This window comes from Bison bison, unplaced genomic scaffold (genome assembly GCF_000754665.1).
Source record: "Bison bison bison isolate TAMUID 2011002044 unplaced genomic scaffold, Bison_UMD1.0 scf7180017864097, whole genome shotgun sequence".
NCBI lineage: Eukaryota > Metazoa > Chordata > Mammalia > Artiodactyla > Bovidae > Bison > Bison bison.
In genome coordinates, this window is record NW_011494669.1 from 1167531 (window position 1) to 1181527 (window position 13997).

The following is a 13997-nucleotide window of genomic DNA, read 5'->3' on the forward strand; positions in this document are numbered from 1 at the left end:
AACTCCAATACTTTGGCCACCTCATGCGAAGAGTTGACTCATTGGAAAAGACCCTGATGCTGGGAGGGATTGGGGGCAGGAGGAGAAGGGGACGACAGAGGATGAGATGGCTGGATGGCATTACCAACTCGATGGACATGAGTTTGAGTGAACTCCGGGAGTTGGTGATGGACAGGGAGGCCTGGCGTGCTGCAATTCATGGGGTCGCAAAAAGTCGGACACAACTGAGAGACTGAACTGACAGTAAAGAGCCTGCCTGCAATTCAGGAGGCGTGAGTTCCATCCCTGGGTCCGGAAGATCCCCTGGAGAAGGAAATGGCAACACACTCCAGTATTCTTGCCTGGAAAATCCCAAGGACGGAGGAGCCTGGCGGCTACATACAGCCAATAGGATTTCAAAGAGTTGAATACGACTGAGTGACTACACTTTCACTCTCAACTTTTATTTAGACATCACACAATGATTTGGTGGATGACTTGTACAAGCAAATGAGAAAATTCCATGCTGTTATGCATGCTATCTCCACTAGGGAGCAGTTCGAAGTCATAAAAGCACTGACAACAGACATCAGTCTGTAATCAGGAGGAAAAAACAGTCTGTCATATTAGCTAGATTAAGCTGTTTGGAAAAACCCATTTCATTTTTAAAAATTTAACCATAGACCTGTGAAACTTTGCCTCTGATCACTACTACTCACGGACTAGCTTTTGGGAAATGATGGTCTCCAAAACTTAAAAACAGGTGGTTCTAGAGTTAATTTTTCTGTTAAAAAGTAAAGTGTCTTCCTGGTTTGGTTAGACATCCTATACGAATTGTTAATTTTTCTTTTTCTAAAATTTTTGTTGAAAATATTTAAAAAGGTGGAGTCTTTCATGTAGTAATCTGGCTTTCCAGATCAAATATTTTAAGAGCCCACAATTCACACAGGACTCCACACAAAGCTCCCTCTACTTAGGCTGTTCAAAATTTCATTGAGAGTTAAATATGAGGAGGAAAGGAAAAGTGGACAGTTTTCCTGCAAGAGTTGCCCAGTGCCTTGGCGTGTTTTCTCAATCCCATTTGAGCAACACTATTTACAGTATTAATCTGACCTTATTTTTCCATCATTCCTAGGCTTCTTATATCCTAGACACACAGTTTCTGTATTTAGCAATATCTGCTAAAAAAAGAGAAAAGTTTAAAAGTTTCAAGAAGGAAGATAGAATTAAGAAAGTCAAGTGCAAGAAAAGATTGTTGGATCTGATCATTAATAACCATTCAGAGGTCAATTTCATACAGGCTTGGACTTCCCTGGTGGCTCAGACGGTAAAGCGTCTGTCTACAATGCGGGAGACCTGGGTTCGATCCGTGGGTCAGGAAGATCCCCTGGAGAAGGAAATGGCAGACCACTGCGGTACTACTGCCTGGAAAATCCCAGGGACAGAGGAGCCTGGTAGGCTACAGTCCATGGGGTCCCAAAGAGTCGGACATGACTGAGTCACACACCAGACTTGCCACAAATTCCTCTCTGATCACACTCTGTGGAATTTCCCAGAAAAGAATACTGGAGTGGGTTGTAAGTTTGGTAGTGAAAGCTAAGAGGGAGCCAGTGGGTACCCAGAGGGGAGCAGCAGGGTCCGGCCAAAGTTCTACCCCCCTTACAGACAGGATGGTGGTTTCAAGTGGTTATAAATACAGGCACTGGAGGCAGAGTTTCTAGGCTCTGATCTCAGCTCTGCCATTTAACAACTGTGCTGTTTGGACACGTAAGCAATTTGTGTTCACTTTGTGTCTTCATTTAATAATCACATCTTCTTTATTAGGTTACAAAAAGGGTTAAGTGTGACCGTATAGATAAAGCACATAGCTCAGATCTGACTCATAATAAACCCTCAATTAGTATAAACTATACCCTTACAATTATTTTTTAAAAACATAGGAGCCAATGAAGAGGAGCAGAGATGGTTATCAGATAAATAATTACTGAGAGAGTAATGATGGGATAGAAAACAGAAGTCAAAGCATTAACCTTACCAAAGAGAATGACAATTTGGTGCTAAGGAAATTTGAACAGAACTTTATATTAGCTGAATTTTTTGCCAGAAAATCTGAGGTTTGACCTTCATGCTTTATGCTAACATGTTTTTATCATAAATAAATATAGACACAGTTACTCAATAAATAGCAATTATGTTTAAATAGATGAATGGGTTAATGATGTAGGGGAGCAAAATTTGATACCCCAAAATGTGTCTCTTTGGCATGAGGATTAATTTAGGCTGGTTATTTTTAAGAAACTGAAGACTCAGAAAGTCTTTCTTTTTACCTCCCACTTAGCTACCTGAAGAATTTAGATAAAAGGGCCTATTACGATTCTTTGCCATGTGTATGAAAGTCACTCAGCTCTATCTGACTCTTTGCAACACAATAAACTGTACAGACCACAGAATTCTCCAGGCCAGAATACTGGAATGGGTAGCCTTTCCCTTCTCCAGGGAATCTTCCCAACCCAGAGATTGAACCCAGATCTCCTGCATTGCAGGCAGATTCTTTACCAGCTGAGCCACAAGGAAAGCCCAAGAATACTGGAGTGGGTAGTCTGTCCCTTCTCCAGGACATCTTCCCAACCCAGGAATCAAACCAGGGTCTCCTGCATTGTAGGTGGGTTCTTTACCAACTGATGTTAGGCATTTCTGCAAAGAAGACATATAGATGGTCAGTAGGAACAAAAAAAAGATGCTCAACATAACTAATTATCGTGCATGCTAAGTTACTTCAGTCGTGTCCAACTCTTTGCAACCTGCTGTCCATGGGATTCTCTAGGCAAGAATACTGGAGTGGGTTGCCATTCCCTACTCCAGGGGATCTTCCTGACCCAGGGATGGAACCCAAGTCTCCGGCGTCTCCTGAATTGCAAGTGGATTCTTTACTGCTGGGAAGCCCCATCGCTAATTATTGGAGGAGGGGTAAACCGGGGAATTGAAATTGACATATACACACTACTATATATAAAATAGATAACTAGAAAGGGCCCATTGTATAGCACAAGGAGCTCTACTCAATGCCCGGTAATGACCTATATAGAAATAGAATCTAATGCCATTTGCAGCAATATGGATGCAACTAGAGATCATTGTACTAAGTGAAGTAAGTCAGAACGAGAAAGACAAATACCATGTGATACCACTTACATGTGGAATCTAAAATACGCCACAAATGAACCTATCTATGAAATAGCAACAGACTCATACACTGTTGGTTGAGATCAGACTTGTGGTTGCCAAGGGGCTGAGGAGAGGGAGAGGGATGGACTGGGAGTTTGGGGTTGGTAGATGTAAACTATTACATTTAGAATGGATAAACAACTATATCCAGTCTCCTGGGATAAACCATAATAAACAAAATATTTAAAAATAAGAATGTATTTATATGTAAAACTGAATCACTTTGCTATATAGCAGAGATTGGCACAACATTCTAAATCAACTATAATTAAAAAAAAAAAAAGGCCGGTTCCAGAATAGAGCTATCACCAGAGATCTCTGCAAGGAGTATGGGGAAAACTCACCAAAGCCTGAAGACCAGGGTCCACTTTGTGTCCCACTGTTTCTGCAGGCCCAGCAAACATCCATCTACCAAATGTTTGCTTTTTCATCTTCTTAAAGAAAAAGGTTCATTTTTGGTTTTTTGGCTGCACCGGGTCTTAGCTGTGGCATGTGGATCTAGTTCCCCGACCAGGGATCAAGTCTGAGTCCCCTGCATTGGGAGCATGGAGTTTTAGCCACCTGCCCACCAGGGAAGTTCTCTGCTTTTTCATCTTTACATGAATTGCCTTCCTCCCCTTTGAAGTCTCAAATCACTACCCCGACATCCTCTTCATATTTAGCTTAAGATGGTATTTAACGTGAGGGTTTCAGCCATTTTGGCGAGCTACTCAGTCTTCCTGGGTCTCTCCCATGTAAACATGTCCTCAAACTTTTGATTGATTTTCTCCTGTGTATCTTCCTCATGCCCATCTAATTCGCAGACCAGCCAGAAGAGGAAGTGTACGTGTCTGGCCTTAAAAATAGTCAAGAGCTGGGTGCTAGAAGCCCACCTCCGTCCACTTTGTATCTCACCTTTTCAGGTTTCCTTGGTGGCTTAGAGGGTAAAGAATCCACCTGCCAGTACAGGAGACCCAGATTCAATCCCTGGGTTGGGAAGATCCCTTGGAGAGGGGAATGGCAAATCCATTCCAGTATTCTTGCCTGGAGAGTTCCATGGACAGAGGAGCCTGGTGGGTTACAGTCCACGGGTTTACATTTTTAGTAACATGGAAGAATCTGAGCTGCCTGCACCATTATAGATTCTCTAAAAGCAAAGTTTCTCCCACCACTCCCATTCTCAGTATTGCTTCCCTTTAAATGTAGAGGATCTTCCTTAACTGTCAGTCTAAAGAAAGATGATGTGGAACTCTGCCTTGATAAGTTGCTTATTAACCATCTGCATGCTGAAGATCCACTCATTTAAAATGTTCCCTGGGACTTCCCTGGTGGTCCAGCAGTTAAGACTCTGTGCTCCCAATGCAGGGCACACAGGTTTGATCCCTGGCTGGGGAACTAAGATCCTGCATGCTCCATGGCATGGCAAAAAGGTGTGTGGGGGAATTAAAATGTTCCCTAACAACTTCTGAGAAGGATGAGTGGCTTTTGATGCAACACGGTTCACGTAAAGAGCCTTGTATATTAACAAAATGTCTTCCCAGAAAAGTCGAGAAAGCATTTTCTTCCTCTTCAATTCAGGAAATCTTAGGGAACAATCAGGAAGGTTTAATTTTATTTGTACAATAAATCTCAAGCCTTTCCTTCCGATGACTTCTTTCTTTACATACTGTGACTTAAATTTCCTAATAAATTCTTTCTTTCAGACAAATTCAAAAAAAAGGCACAAGGTGTATTTGTTGTTGTTGTTGTTTTGTTTGTTTGTTTGTTTTTTGTCTTTAAGTCCACTATCCTTTATGTTACGTGAAGGATAGTCTCAGCAATGGTTGGGTTATAAGGAGTAGTAGCAGTGAAGGGGAAATCAAGGCAAGGCACACATTTATCTATTTTCTGTTCTTTCTCCAACAAAGATCCTCTTGAGAACGTGATGTTGTCTTCACTGCCAGAAAGTTAAAGAAGCATCATGACCACACTTGAGACTGAGAAGCCCTGCAGTCAGTGATGAGGACCAGGAGAAGGCAAAGGCTTGTTTGAGGAGAAGGGGCAAAGGAAGCATGGGTTCTAACTGCTAGATTTAGCACCTCAGAAGCCCTGTATCTCCCCACCAGCTCAGAGCACAAAAGAAGTAAGTGCAGAGCTTTGAGGAGGAAGTAGTGTTGAGGCAGGAGATAGATGGGCCCCAATCTGAACAACTGGAGTTTCTTCCCTGTGGACAGATACTCCAAAATAGCTGGAGGAAGAGAGGAGCTGAGCCCTACCCAGGTAAGAGATAAAAGATCACATATTCCTCATTCTCGAAGACAAGGAGACCTTCCAGATGACACCTGTGCAGAAAGACTCCTTGAAGGTCAGAGGGGGAGGCAGCATCACCTCATAGTAAGTGATGTCAACTTCCCATAGGCCTCTTTGCTAGAATCCATCTTGGCTGAGAGACACATATGCATACTTAGGAGGCTCCTGGGATGCACCAAATATATCAGAACCCAGCAAAGCAAGGTGAATGGCCAAAGGAAACCCAGAAGAAACGTCCCATAAAAGTAATTCAAACCACCCCAAGGACAGCACGCTCTCTCTCTGAGCCTGCCTGTGTGTCTTTCCATACGGACTCTTTTTCCTCCTAATAAACACTGTACTTGCTTCACAACTTTCCATCTCTACGTGGAAATTCATTTCCACACAGCTGTGGGGCCAGGGCCTTGTCATCGATCCCTGGTCCCTGGTGGTCTGGTGGCCAGGATTTGACACTCTCATTGCCATGGCCCGACATCAGTCTCTACCAGGAGCTAAAACTCTGCTTCAAGCTGCTACAGGTCAAGACCACCAGAGATCAGTGTCACACTTCCTGCTTCCTGTACTCCGGGACTTTCTGCCAAACAATGACTGCCCAAGGGTGGGGAGGACCATGTTAAACTGACATTATTTAGAATCACTGGAGCAGTGATGACAAAAAGCAAATCAATCCTGAGTCAGATTCATTAATCTCTAAATTCCAGGCTTCCCTGGTGGCACAGTGGTGAAAAATCTGCCTGCCAAAGCAGGAGATACAAGAGATGTGGGTTCAGTCCCCGGGTCAGAAAGATCCCCTGGAAAAGAAAATGGCAACCCACTCCAGTATTCTTGCCTGGAAAATCCTATGGATAGAGAAGTCTGATGGGCTACAGTCCATAGGGTCACAAAGGGTCAGACACAACTTGAGCACAAGAAAGCACAAATTCTGAATAGACAATAAAACTCCTTATTTCCTGCACCTGGATGAACTGCTCTCACCTGCATGCCTTGCATGTGCTGCTCAGTTATTCCAATTGGCCCAACTTCCCATGCTTCACATTCTCCACACATACATCTTCTGTCCAGGACCCTATCCCCAAGACTAGATTCTAAGACTAATTCATTTTCCCCGGAGTTTAGCTCGAATGTCACTATCTCAGAGAAGCCTTTCAGGTCAAATCTAATTCCATATATACACCCCTCTTAGATACTCTTTCTTTATCCTGTTGCTTCCTTGCTTCCTCTTTTCACTACATATAATTCTCTTTTTTTCAGTTTGTATATTCATTTCACACTGGTAGCTCCAAGAGGTCCAGATCCACTTTGATTTTTTTTATCACTATGTACCAGGAACTAGCACGTGCCTGGAATGTAGTATGTGATCAGTAAATATTGTTGATTAAACAAATAGGTGACTGAATGCATGAATAAATATTTATTAGCACTTAGTTCTGGTTTCCGCTCATACACTGAAGTTATCATTTCCTCTTTGAAAAGTGATTTAGTGCCTTCTTATCATTTGTAAAATACTTAAAATATACAAGGAAGGAATCAAGACATCAACTGGATGCTCTTTGGTGCTCTTTTTAAATACATAATGCCAACATTTTGCAAAGGGAGCAATATACAAACAAAGAAGATACCGCTTGTAAAATTAGGAGGGAGGATTTTTTTTTTCAACTGCCTTTGCTTCTCCTTTTCCCTCATCTGGAATGACACAGTGTTTCATGCTGAACTGGATCTCACCCAGCCCTCTTGTTTTATGTGGTATCAAAACTGTGACCTGGAGAGGTTAAATGATTTCCTGTAAGGGCCAAGAGTTTCTGGCACAATGGGGACTAAATTCCAGGTCTTCTGGATTTCCATTCCAATGGCCTTTCCACTCATTACATCTCTCTTTCTCTCCCCACTGAGCTCTCCTCCTCAGGTGTACCAGCTCTCCCCAAAAAGCCCTGTTCAGCTGAAATTGCTTTCTCTAGACGCTGTTTATTTCAATATGATCCCACTTTTCTCTAAACCATATGCTCTTTTTCTATGGCATCATCTTCCTATCTGAAAAATAGATTCATTTCTAAAACATTAATACCAAGAGTGTGTGTGTGTGTGTGTGTGTGTGTAAGCACCTCTGTTCATAGGTAATTTTAACATTCAACTTTCCTAAAGTTTAAAGGGCTACATCATTTATCATATGATCCTCTAGACATTCCTCTTAGGGCCTGATTCCCCAGCTGACAAGTATAAGAGCTTAGGGAAGATTCTATAGGTCTCCTAAGCACAAATCCTTGAGCTCTTTAAGTTTTTATACATATTCCTGCTTTCTAACTTTTGTTTTGCAACAATACTTCCCAGTGCAACACTTCTCTACAGCTGAGAGTAAGGTGTACCTCACTGGCACCTGGATTTAGTACCCTATTCTTCTAACTAAGGGAAAGGGCCATAGTGTGTCTTCGTGGGGAGCAGAGTGGTTAAGACCAGCCTCTTTATGGAGGGTGACATGCCTGTTTAGAGAGCTTTAGGGAAAGAGTTTAGCAGATTCACCAGCAGGTAAGCAGGATTTCCCTGAGTATATACAGGTCTCTAGCCAGTAAGTATTCTTTAGCTGCATAACTCTGAACAGGTTCCTGAAACTGTCTTTGCCTCATGTGTGCATGCGTGCTAAGCCGCTTCAGTCGTATCCAACTCTGTACAACTGTGTGGACTGTAGCCCGCCAGGCTCCTCTGTCCATGGGATTCTCCAGGCAAGAATACTGGAGTGGGGTGCCATGCCCTCCTCCAGGGGATCTTCCCTGTCCATGGATTGGACCCACCAAATCTCTTATGTGTCCTGCATTGGTAGGCACAGCCAGGCACATAATAAGCCCAAAGTACATGTTATTATTGTAAATAGTATGAACAGATATGTGTGATAAGAGTTTAAATGAATCAGCCATGTTTAAAAGTTCAGCTTGTGTAACTGGGGGTGATCACTCCAAACTAGGTTCTCTCACTGAGCTCTGAGCATATCCCCTACTGTAGGCATTAGGAATGACTCTGGGATGCCCCCTCATTCCCTCCTATTTAAAAAAAAAAAATTATTGGAGTATAATTGATTTACAATGTTGTGTTAGTTTCTTCTTCTTTCTTAAAAATATATTAGAAACAATTTAAATGTCCATCAGTGAATACATGGATAAAGAAAATGTGGTACATCTATATCTACAATGGAATATTATTCAGACATAAAAAGGAGAAAATTTCTTTTACCATTTGTAACAACATAGATGGAGGAGGAAATGGCAACCGACTCCAGTATTCTTGCCTGGAGAATCCCATGGACAGAGATGTCTGGCAGGCTATAGTCCATGGGGTTGCAAAGAGTCAGACATGACTGAAGCAACTTAACAGGAGCTCATAACAAAGATGGACCTTCAGGACATTATACTAAGTGAAGTATGTCACACGGAAAAAGATAAATACCAGATGCTCTAACTTTTGTGCTGTGATTAGTGGCTCAGTCATGTCTGACTCTCCGCGGAATCAAATAACAACAATGAAAAACAACAAACAAGCACACACTCACACACATGCACACATGAATATTGAGAATAGATGGTGGTTGCCTGAGACAGAGGGAAGGAAGTGGAAGGTGGGGGGAATGGGTAAAGGAAGTCAAAAGGCGCAAATTTCTAGTTATAAAATGAGTAAGTCATTGGGATGCAATGTAAGCTTGGTAACTATAGTTAATAACAGTACAGTTCTTGCTTGAAAGCAACTAGGGGAGTGGATCCTAAAAGTTATCATCAAAAAATTTTTCTAGGAACTTCCCTGGTGATCCAGTGGTAAAGACTCCAAGCTTGCAGTGCAGGGGTGTGGGTTCAAACCCTGATCAGGGAGCTAAGATTCCACATGCCACATGGCCAAAAAAATTTTTTTTTTAATTCTAACTACATATGGTGATGGATGTTAACTGGACTTATTGTGGTGATCATTTTGCAATATATGCAAATATTGAATCATAACTTTATACACCTGAAACTAATATAATGTTACATCAGTTATATCTCAATAAATATACATATGCTAGGTATTAATATAGATATTAATATAAAATAGCATAACTATTAGCAATGCATGACTCTAAAGAGTAGCAGAATATGCACCCCAATTTTCACTTATTAATGTAACAGTTATTTTGAGGTAAAAGCAATTGAGAAAAAGTAGATACAAAGATTGTTCTCTACCCTCCTATTTAACTAAAACAGGATATAAATTTGTGAAGGTGTCTCCCTTCCTTCTCTACCAGCAAACACAAAATTACCTTTGTCCGCCCAGAGAAGGCAACAAAGCAATCCACAGAAACTAGCTCTCATCTTCCCTTAGCTATCTTAAGTATTTGCCTTCCCTCAATTTTCTGCCTTAGGAACTCAAAGTTCTTTTCCTTCCATCTTGCCTCTGGTCTACAAACTTGTTGTTCTTTTGTTAAGATGCTGTGTGAGCCCAGGTTGTAAGTACCTCTTTGAGTTATCCAGAGTAGTATCATTTGATACTGAGTTGCATGGAAATACCTTTTATCCCATATCAGTAAACAAAGGATGTCATATCAGTAAACAAAGGATGTCAAAGTCATCAAAGACTGCAGCCACCTCTGACCATCAAAGGTGACCCGGTGAGCCCTGAGGGAACTCAGGAAGAAAACAAAGAACAACCTGCCATCTAGAAGCCAGCAGACTGCGGCCACTCCCTACAGTGAGCCCTGAGAACACTCAGGAAGTGGAAACCAGGATATAGGCCCCAGATAGCTGAGATGCATATCAAAGAAATGATTTCAGTGAGCCCAGACTCTGGCGTCTTTCCATACATGGAAAAGCACTAAATTTTTAACTTGAGATATCTAGCTTTTTTTTGTTAACAGTAATCTTTTGTTCCTACTCCTTGCCCTTGCTTGCAAAGCTCGTATATATCCTGGCTTCCCCTTCACCTCCTTGGAGCAGTTTTCTCAGGGTTACTTGAGTTGCCTTCTGGGCTTAAGATCCTCAGAGTGTCTGCTGAATAAAACGTAACTCTCAACTTTTAGGTTGGGCATATGTTTTTCAGTCAATACTACCCATGATTCAATATTAATTATGAGCTTTGAATAATGACCTATGAGTTTCTGGGTAAGTTAAAGTCTTTTAGGGATGTGTGTAAGCATATGATGTGTGTGTATGCATGTGGTTGTATTTGCTTTCAAATATCACAGTAAATTCCACATTGCTTTGTCCTCAATATATCTGAAAAGTGAACCATTCAGTCTGCTTCTGAGGATATTCTTATTGATACTGCTAAATAACTCATTATGTCTTGCCTTGCCTTGACTCAGCCACCTGCCACATCAGCAGACCATTAACAATTACACTGCTCACACAGAGATTTCTGTAAGTAATTATTCCTGGGGCCTAAACTACAGTCTGGTCTTCCCTGTTGGTTTAGTTAGTAAAGAATTCGCCTGCAATGCAGGAGACCTGGGCTCAATCCCTGGGTTGGGAAGATCCCTTGGAGAAGGGAACGGCTAAAACTATAGTCTGGCTTCTCACAGCTGTGGTCCTGGCCCAGCAGCATTATCTTAGGCCCAGCCAGACCTACAGAATAATAATCTATATTTGCACAAGATGTTTGAGTGACCTGTATGCACATTAAAATTTGAAAAGCACTAGCCTAAAGCAGGGTTTCTCTTCCAAGAGGTGGTAAGCTGATCACCTACATCAGGATCACTTGAGAGGCTCCTCTACAAAGCAGGTTTCTGGACCCTACCCTAAACTGAGTGAAATAGACTCTCTGGGGTGGGGGGCCCTTAAAACTGCATTTTCAACAAGTTCCTCTCCCCGGCACTTAGGCAATCTAGGGTTTAAGAAAAGCCAGAGTAGCATTTTAGAATATTATACGTGTTGACACTTTCATCTATGAGAGTTTTTCACCAGCTTAAAGTTGCTGGTCAAGACATACCTAGAAATACAAACTAATTAAAGAACAAGTTGACTACAGAAACACACACCCACAACTGGCATTAGACAAAACTGCCAACACTGAGAAACGGCTTTTAGTAATAGACGAACGACCCAAAGAGGTTCTACTGAGCGTCTGCAATGAAATGCAGACAGACAGGCTATTTGTGTCAGAGAGGAGAGGGAGCAAACCGTGAATAATAACATCATTTGCTTTCGTGGACTCTTGTTTAAACATCATTCTCTTGTTCTCCTTTAAAACATTAGTAAAAATCTATTTGATTTTAACTGGTTACTCTCAATATAGGAAAAAGTATTTCTGTATCCATCAGATATGAAAAGAAAAATATCGAAATGCATTCTGTTTTTATCTGTCTTCTATATAGGCACAGGCTTTATTAGTAATGCTAATATTTGAATTTCCTTCTATATAGGTACAGGCTTTATTAGTAATTGCTAATATTTGAATTTCCTTTCAAATAGCAAGAAGAAAGGTGTTACTCTGTATTATATAAATGGTTCCATAAAAGAACCAGGCTATCTTTTGTCTGTTTAGAAAATTCAGCTGAGGACAAGTTTTACTTATCCCCTGGATATTTAACATCAGAAAACAACAACTCCATTAACTCCATCTTCATAAACTTCATTTTATGAATCTAAATTACCCCCATAAACATCTGGACATCATGACTTGTTCACACTATGGCTCTGTCTAGCTAAAGTTTTAGAGCTGCAAAATAATATTGCCTTTAAAATATTAAACATATCAAAAAGACTAGCACACAGGACCTTGTTTCGACTTAAAGCTCTTACAGAAAGTTAGACAGAAGAAAAGGAGACATATTAACAGGGATAGGAAGTTCCATTTGAAAAGCAGGAGCCAGTTTTAACACCCTGGAAATCTTATTTCCAGAGAACTTACGTACCTCAGAGTATAGGATTCCCATACTGGTCCTTCACGGGTTTACTTCACCTCTACAGCTTCTTGAATCTTCTTGAGGTATTTCCAGTTAATATCCAAGTCCTTCCCAGTCCAGAGAAAGGTCTCTAGAAGCCCAGGTCGGTCAGTGGCAGGTCGTTTCTTCCCACGCCGGTGAGTGTTCTTCCAGCAGCCCAGGCAGCAGCACACCTTCCAGAGAGCCCAGCCCAGTGAAACAAGGGCATTGGTTTACCATGTAATGAACGACCCAAGTCCTGCGTCATCTAATGTTACAACCCCGAGGAACCGGTTTCTGAGTCAAACCTACTCTGCCAATGGTGACATGTGAAAAGAAGGAAGCAGAGCTGAAGAGGGAAGGAAAGTTCTCACAGGGGCAGGAAGGACTCAGGGCTCAAAACGGGGTACTGTGTTTGGGACATTTCCTATTGAAATCTGGTTGACAGTGGCTATTAAGAAAGGCTAAGTGCAAACAAACTCACTTGTTAGAACCATATATGTCTTTGTGAAAAATCAACTTTAAAACTAATGGATTATTGCTATCTTTATTCACAGATAAGTTCATTTAATATTCCTTGATGTTTTAATATAAACTAAAATAATAAAGCCAATTTGTGAGCTATATTATTTTATATACATAAATATACTCATAATGACTTTCAAGGGCATCTCTGAGTAAAGTTTGAGCAACTCAAAAAGAAACTGAATTTTGGAAAAATTAGTCCCATTTACATTCTAGTCAATTCAATTACCTTGAAAGGTTTAAATTATACTTATAGTACTACCATATTTGATTTTCCTTTATAAGTACTGTAATTCTGAGCATAACAAGTAATACTTTCACAGCTAAACAACCTTGTAAATCTAATAAACTAAACTCACTCTAATAAAACAAATATTAAATTATCTTAAACATTCTTTTTTCAAATTTAGTCAAATTGATTTATAATATTCCATTTAAAAATAATAAGTCTAACATCTCTATTATACATCTGATGCTTTTGAGCTATGGTATTGGAGAAGACCCTTGAGACTCCCTTGGACTGCAAGGAGATCAAACCAATCAATCCTAAAGTAAACCAACCTTGAATATTTATTGCAAGGATTGATGTTAAAGTTGAAGTTCCAAAACTTTGGCCACCTGATGACAAGGGCCAACTCATTGGAAAAGACCCTGATGCTGGGAAAGACTGAAGGCAGGAGGAGAAGGGGACGATAGAGGATGAGATGGTTGGATGGCAATACAGACTCAATGAACATGAGTTTGAGCAAAGCTCTGGGAGACGATGAAAGAGAGGGAAACCTGGTGTGCAGTCACAGTCAGACACAACTGAACAACTGAACAGCAACAATACATTTTTCATGGAATCACCAGGCCACGTGGTCAAATAGGCTAACATTCCAAATTTCTTAAGCACTGTTGACATTGTGTGTGTGTGTGTGTGTGTGAATAGTCAGTTACTCAGTCATGGCTGACTCTCTGCAGACCCATGGACTGTAGTTTGCCAGGCTCCTCCATCAGTGGAATTTTCCAGGCAAGAATATTGGAGCAGGTTACCATTTCCTTCTCCAGGGCATCTTCCCGACCCAGAGAGCAAACCCATGGAGTTCTCTTACTCCTCCTACATCGGCAGGGGGGGTCTTTACCACCA

The 13997-nt window shown here is 41.1% G+C and overlaps 1 protein-coding gene across 1 annotated transcript in view; it reads right to left on the bottom strand.

Moving 5' to 3' along the window:
• ANKRD22 (ankyrin repeat domain 22) overlaps positions 1–12659 on the bottom strand; it is a 26949-nt gene extending 14290 nt beyond the window's left edge. The window contains exon 1 of the mRNA XM_010838491.1: positions 12335–12659. Coding sequence (XP_010836793.1) covers positions 12335–12355 — 21 coding nt within the window. The 5' untranslated portion in view covers positions 12356–12659. The remainder of the gene's footprint in view (positions 1–12334) is intronic.
• Positions 12660–13997: the final 1338 nt, after the last annotated feature.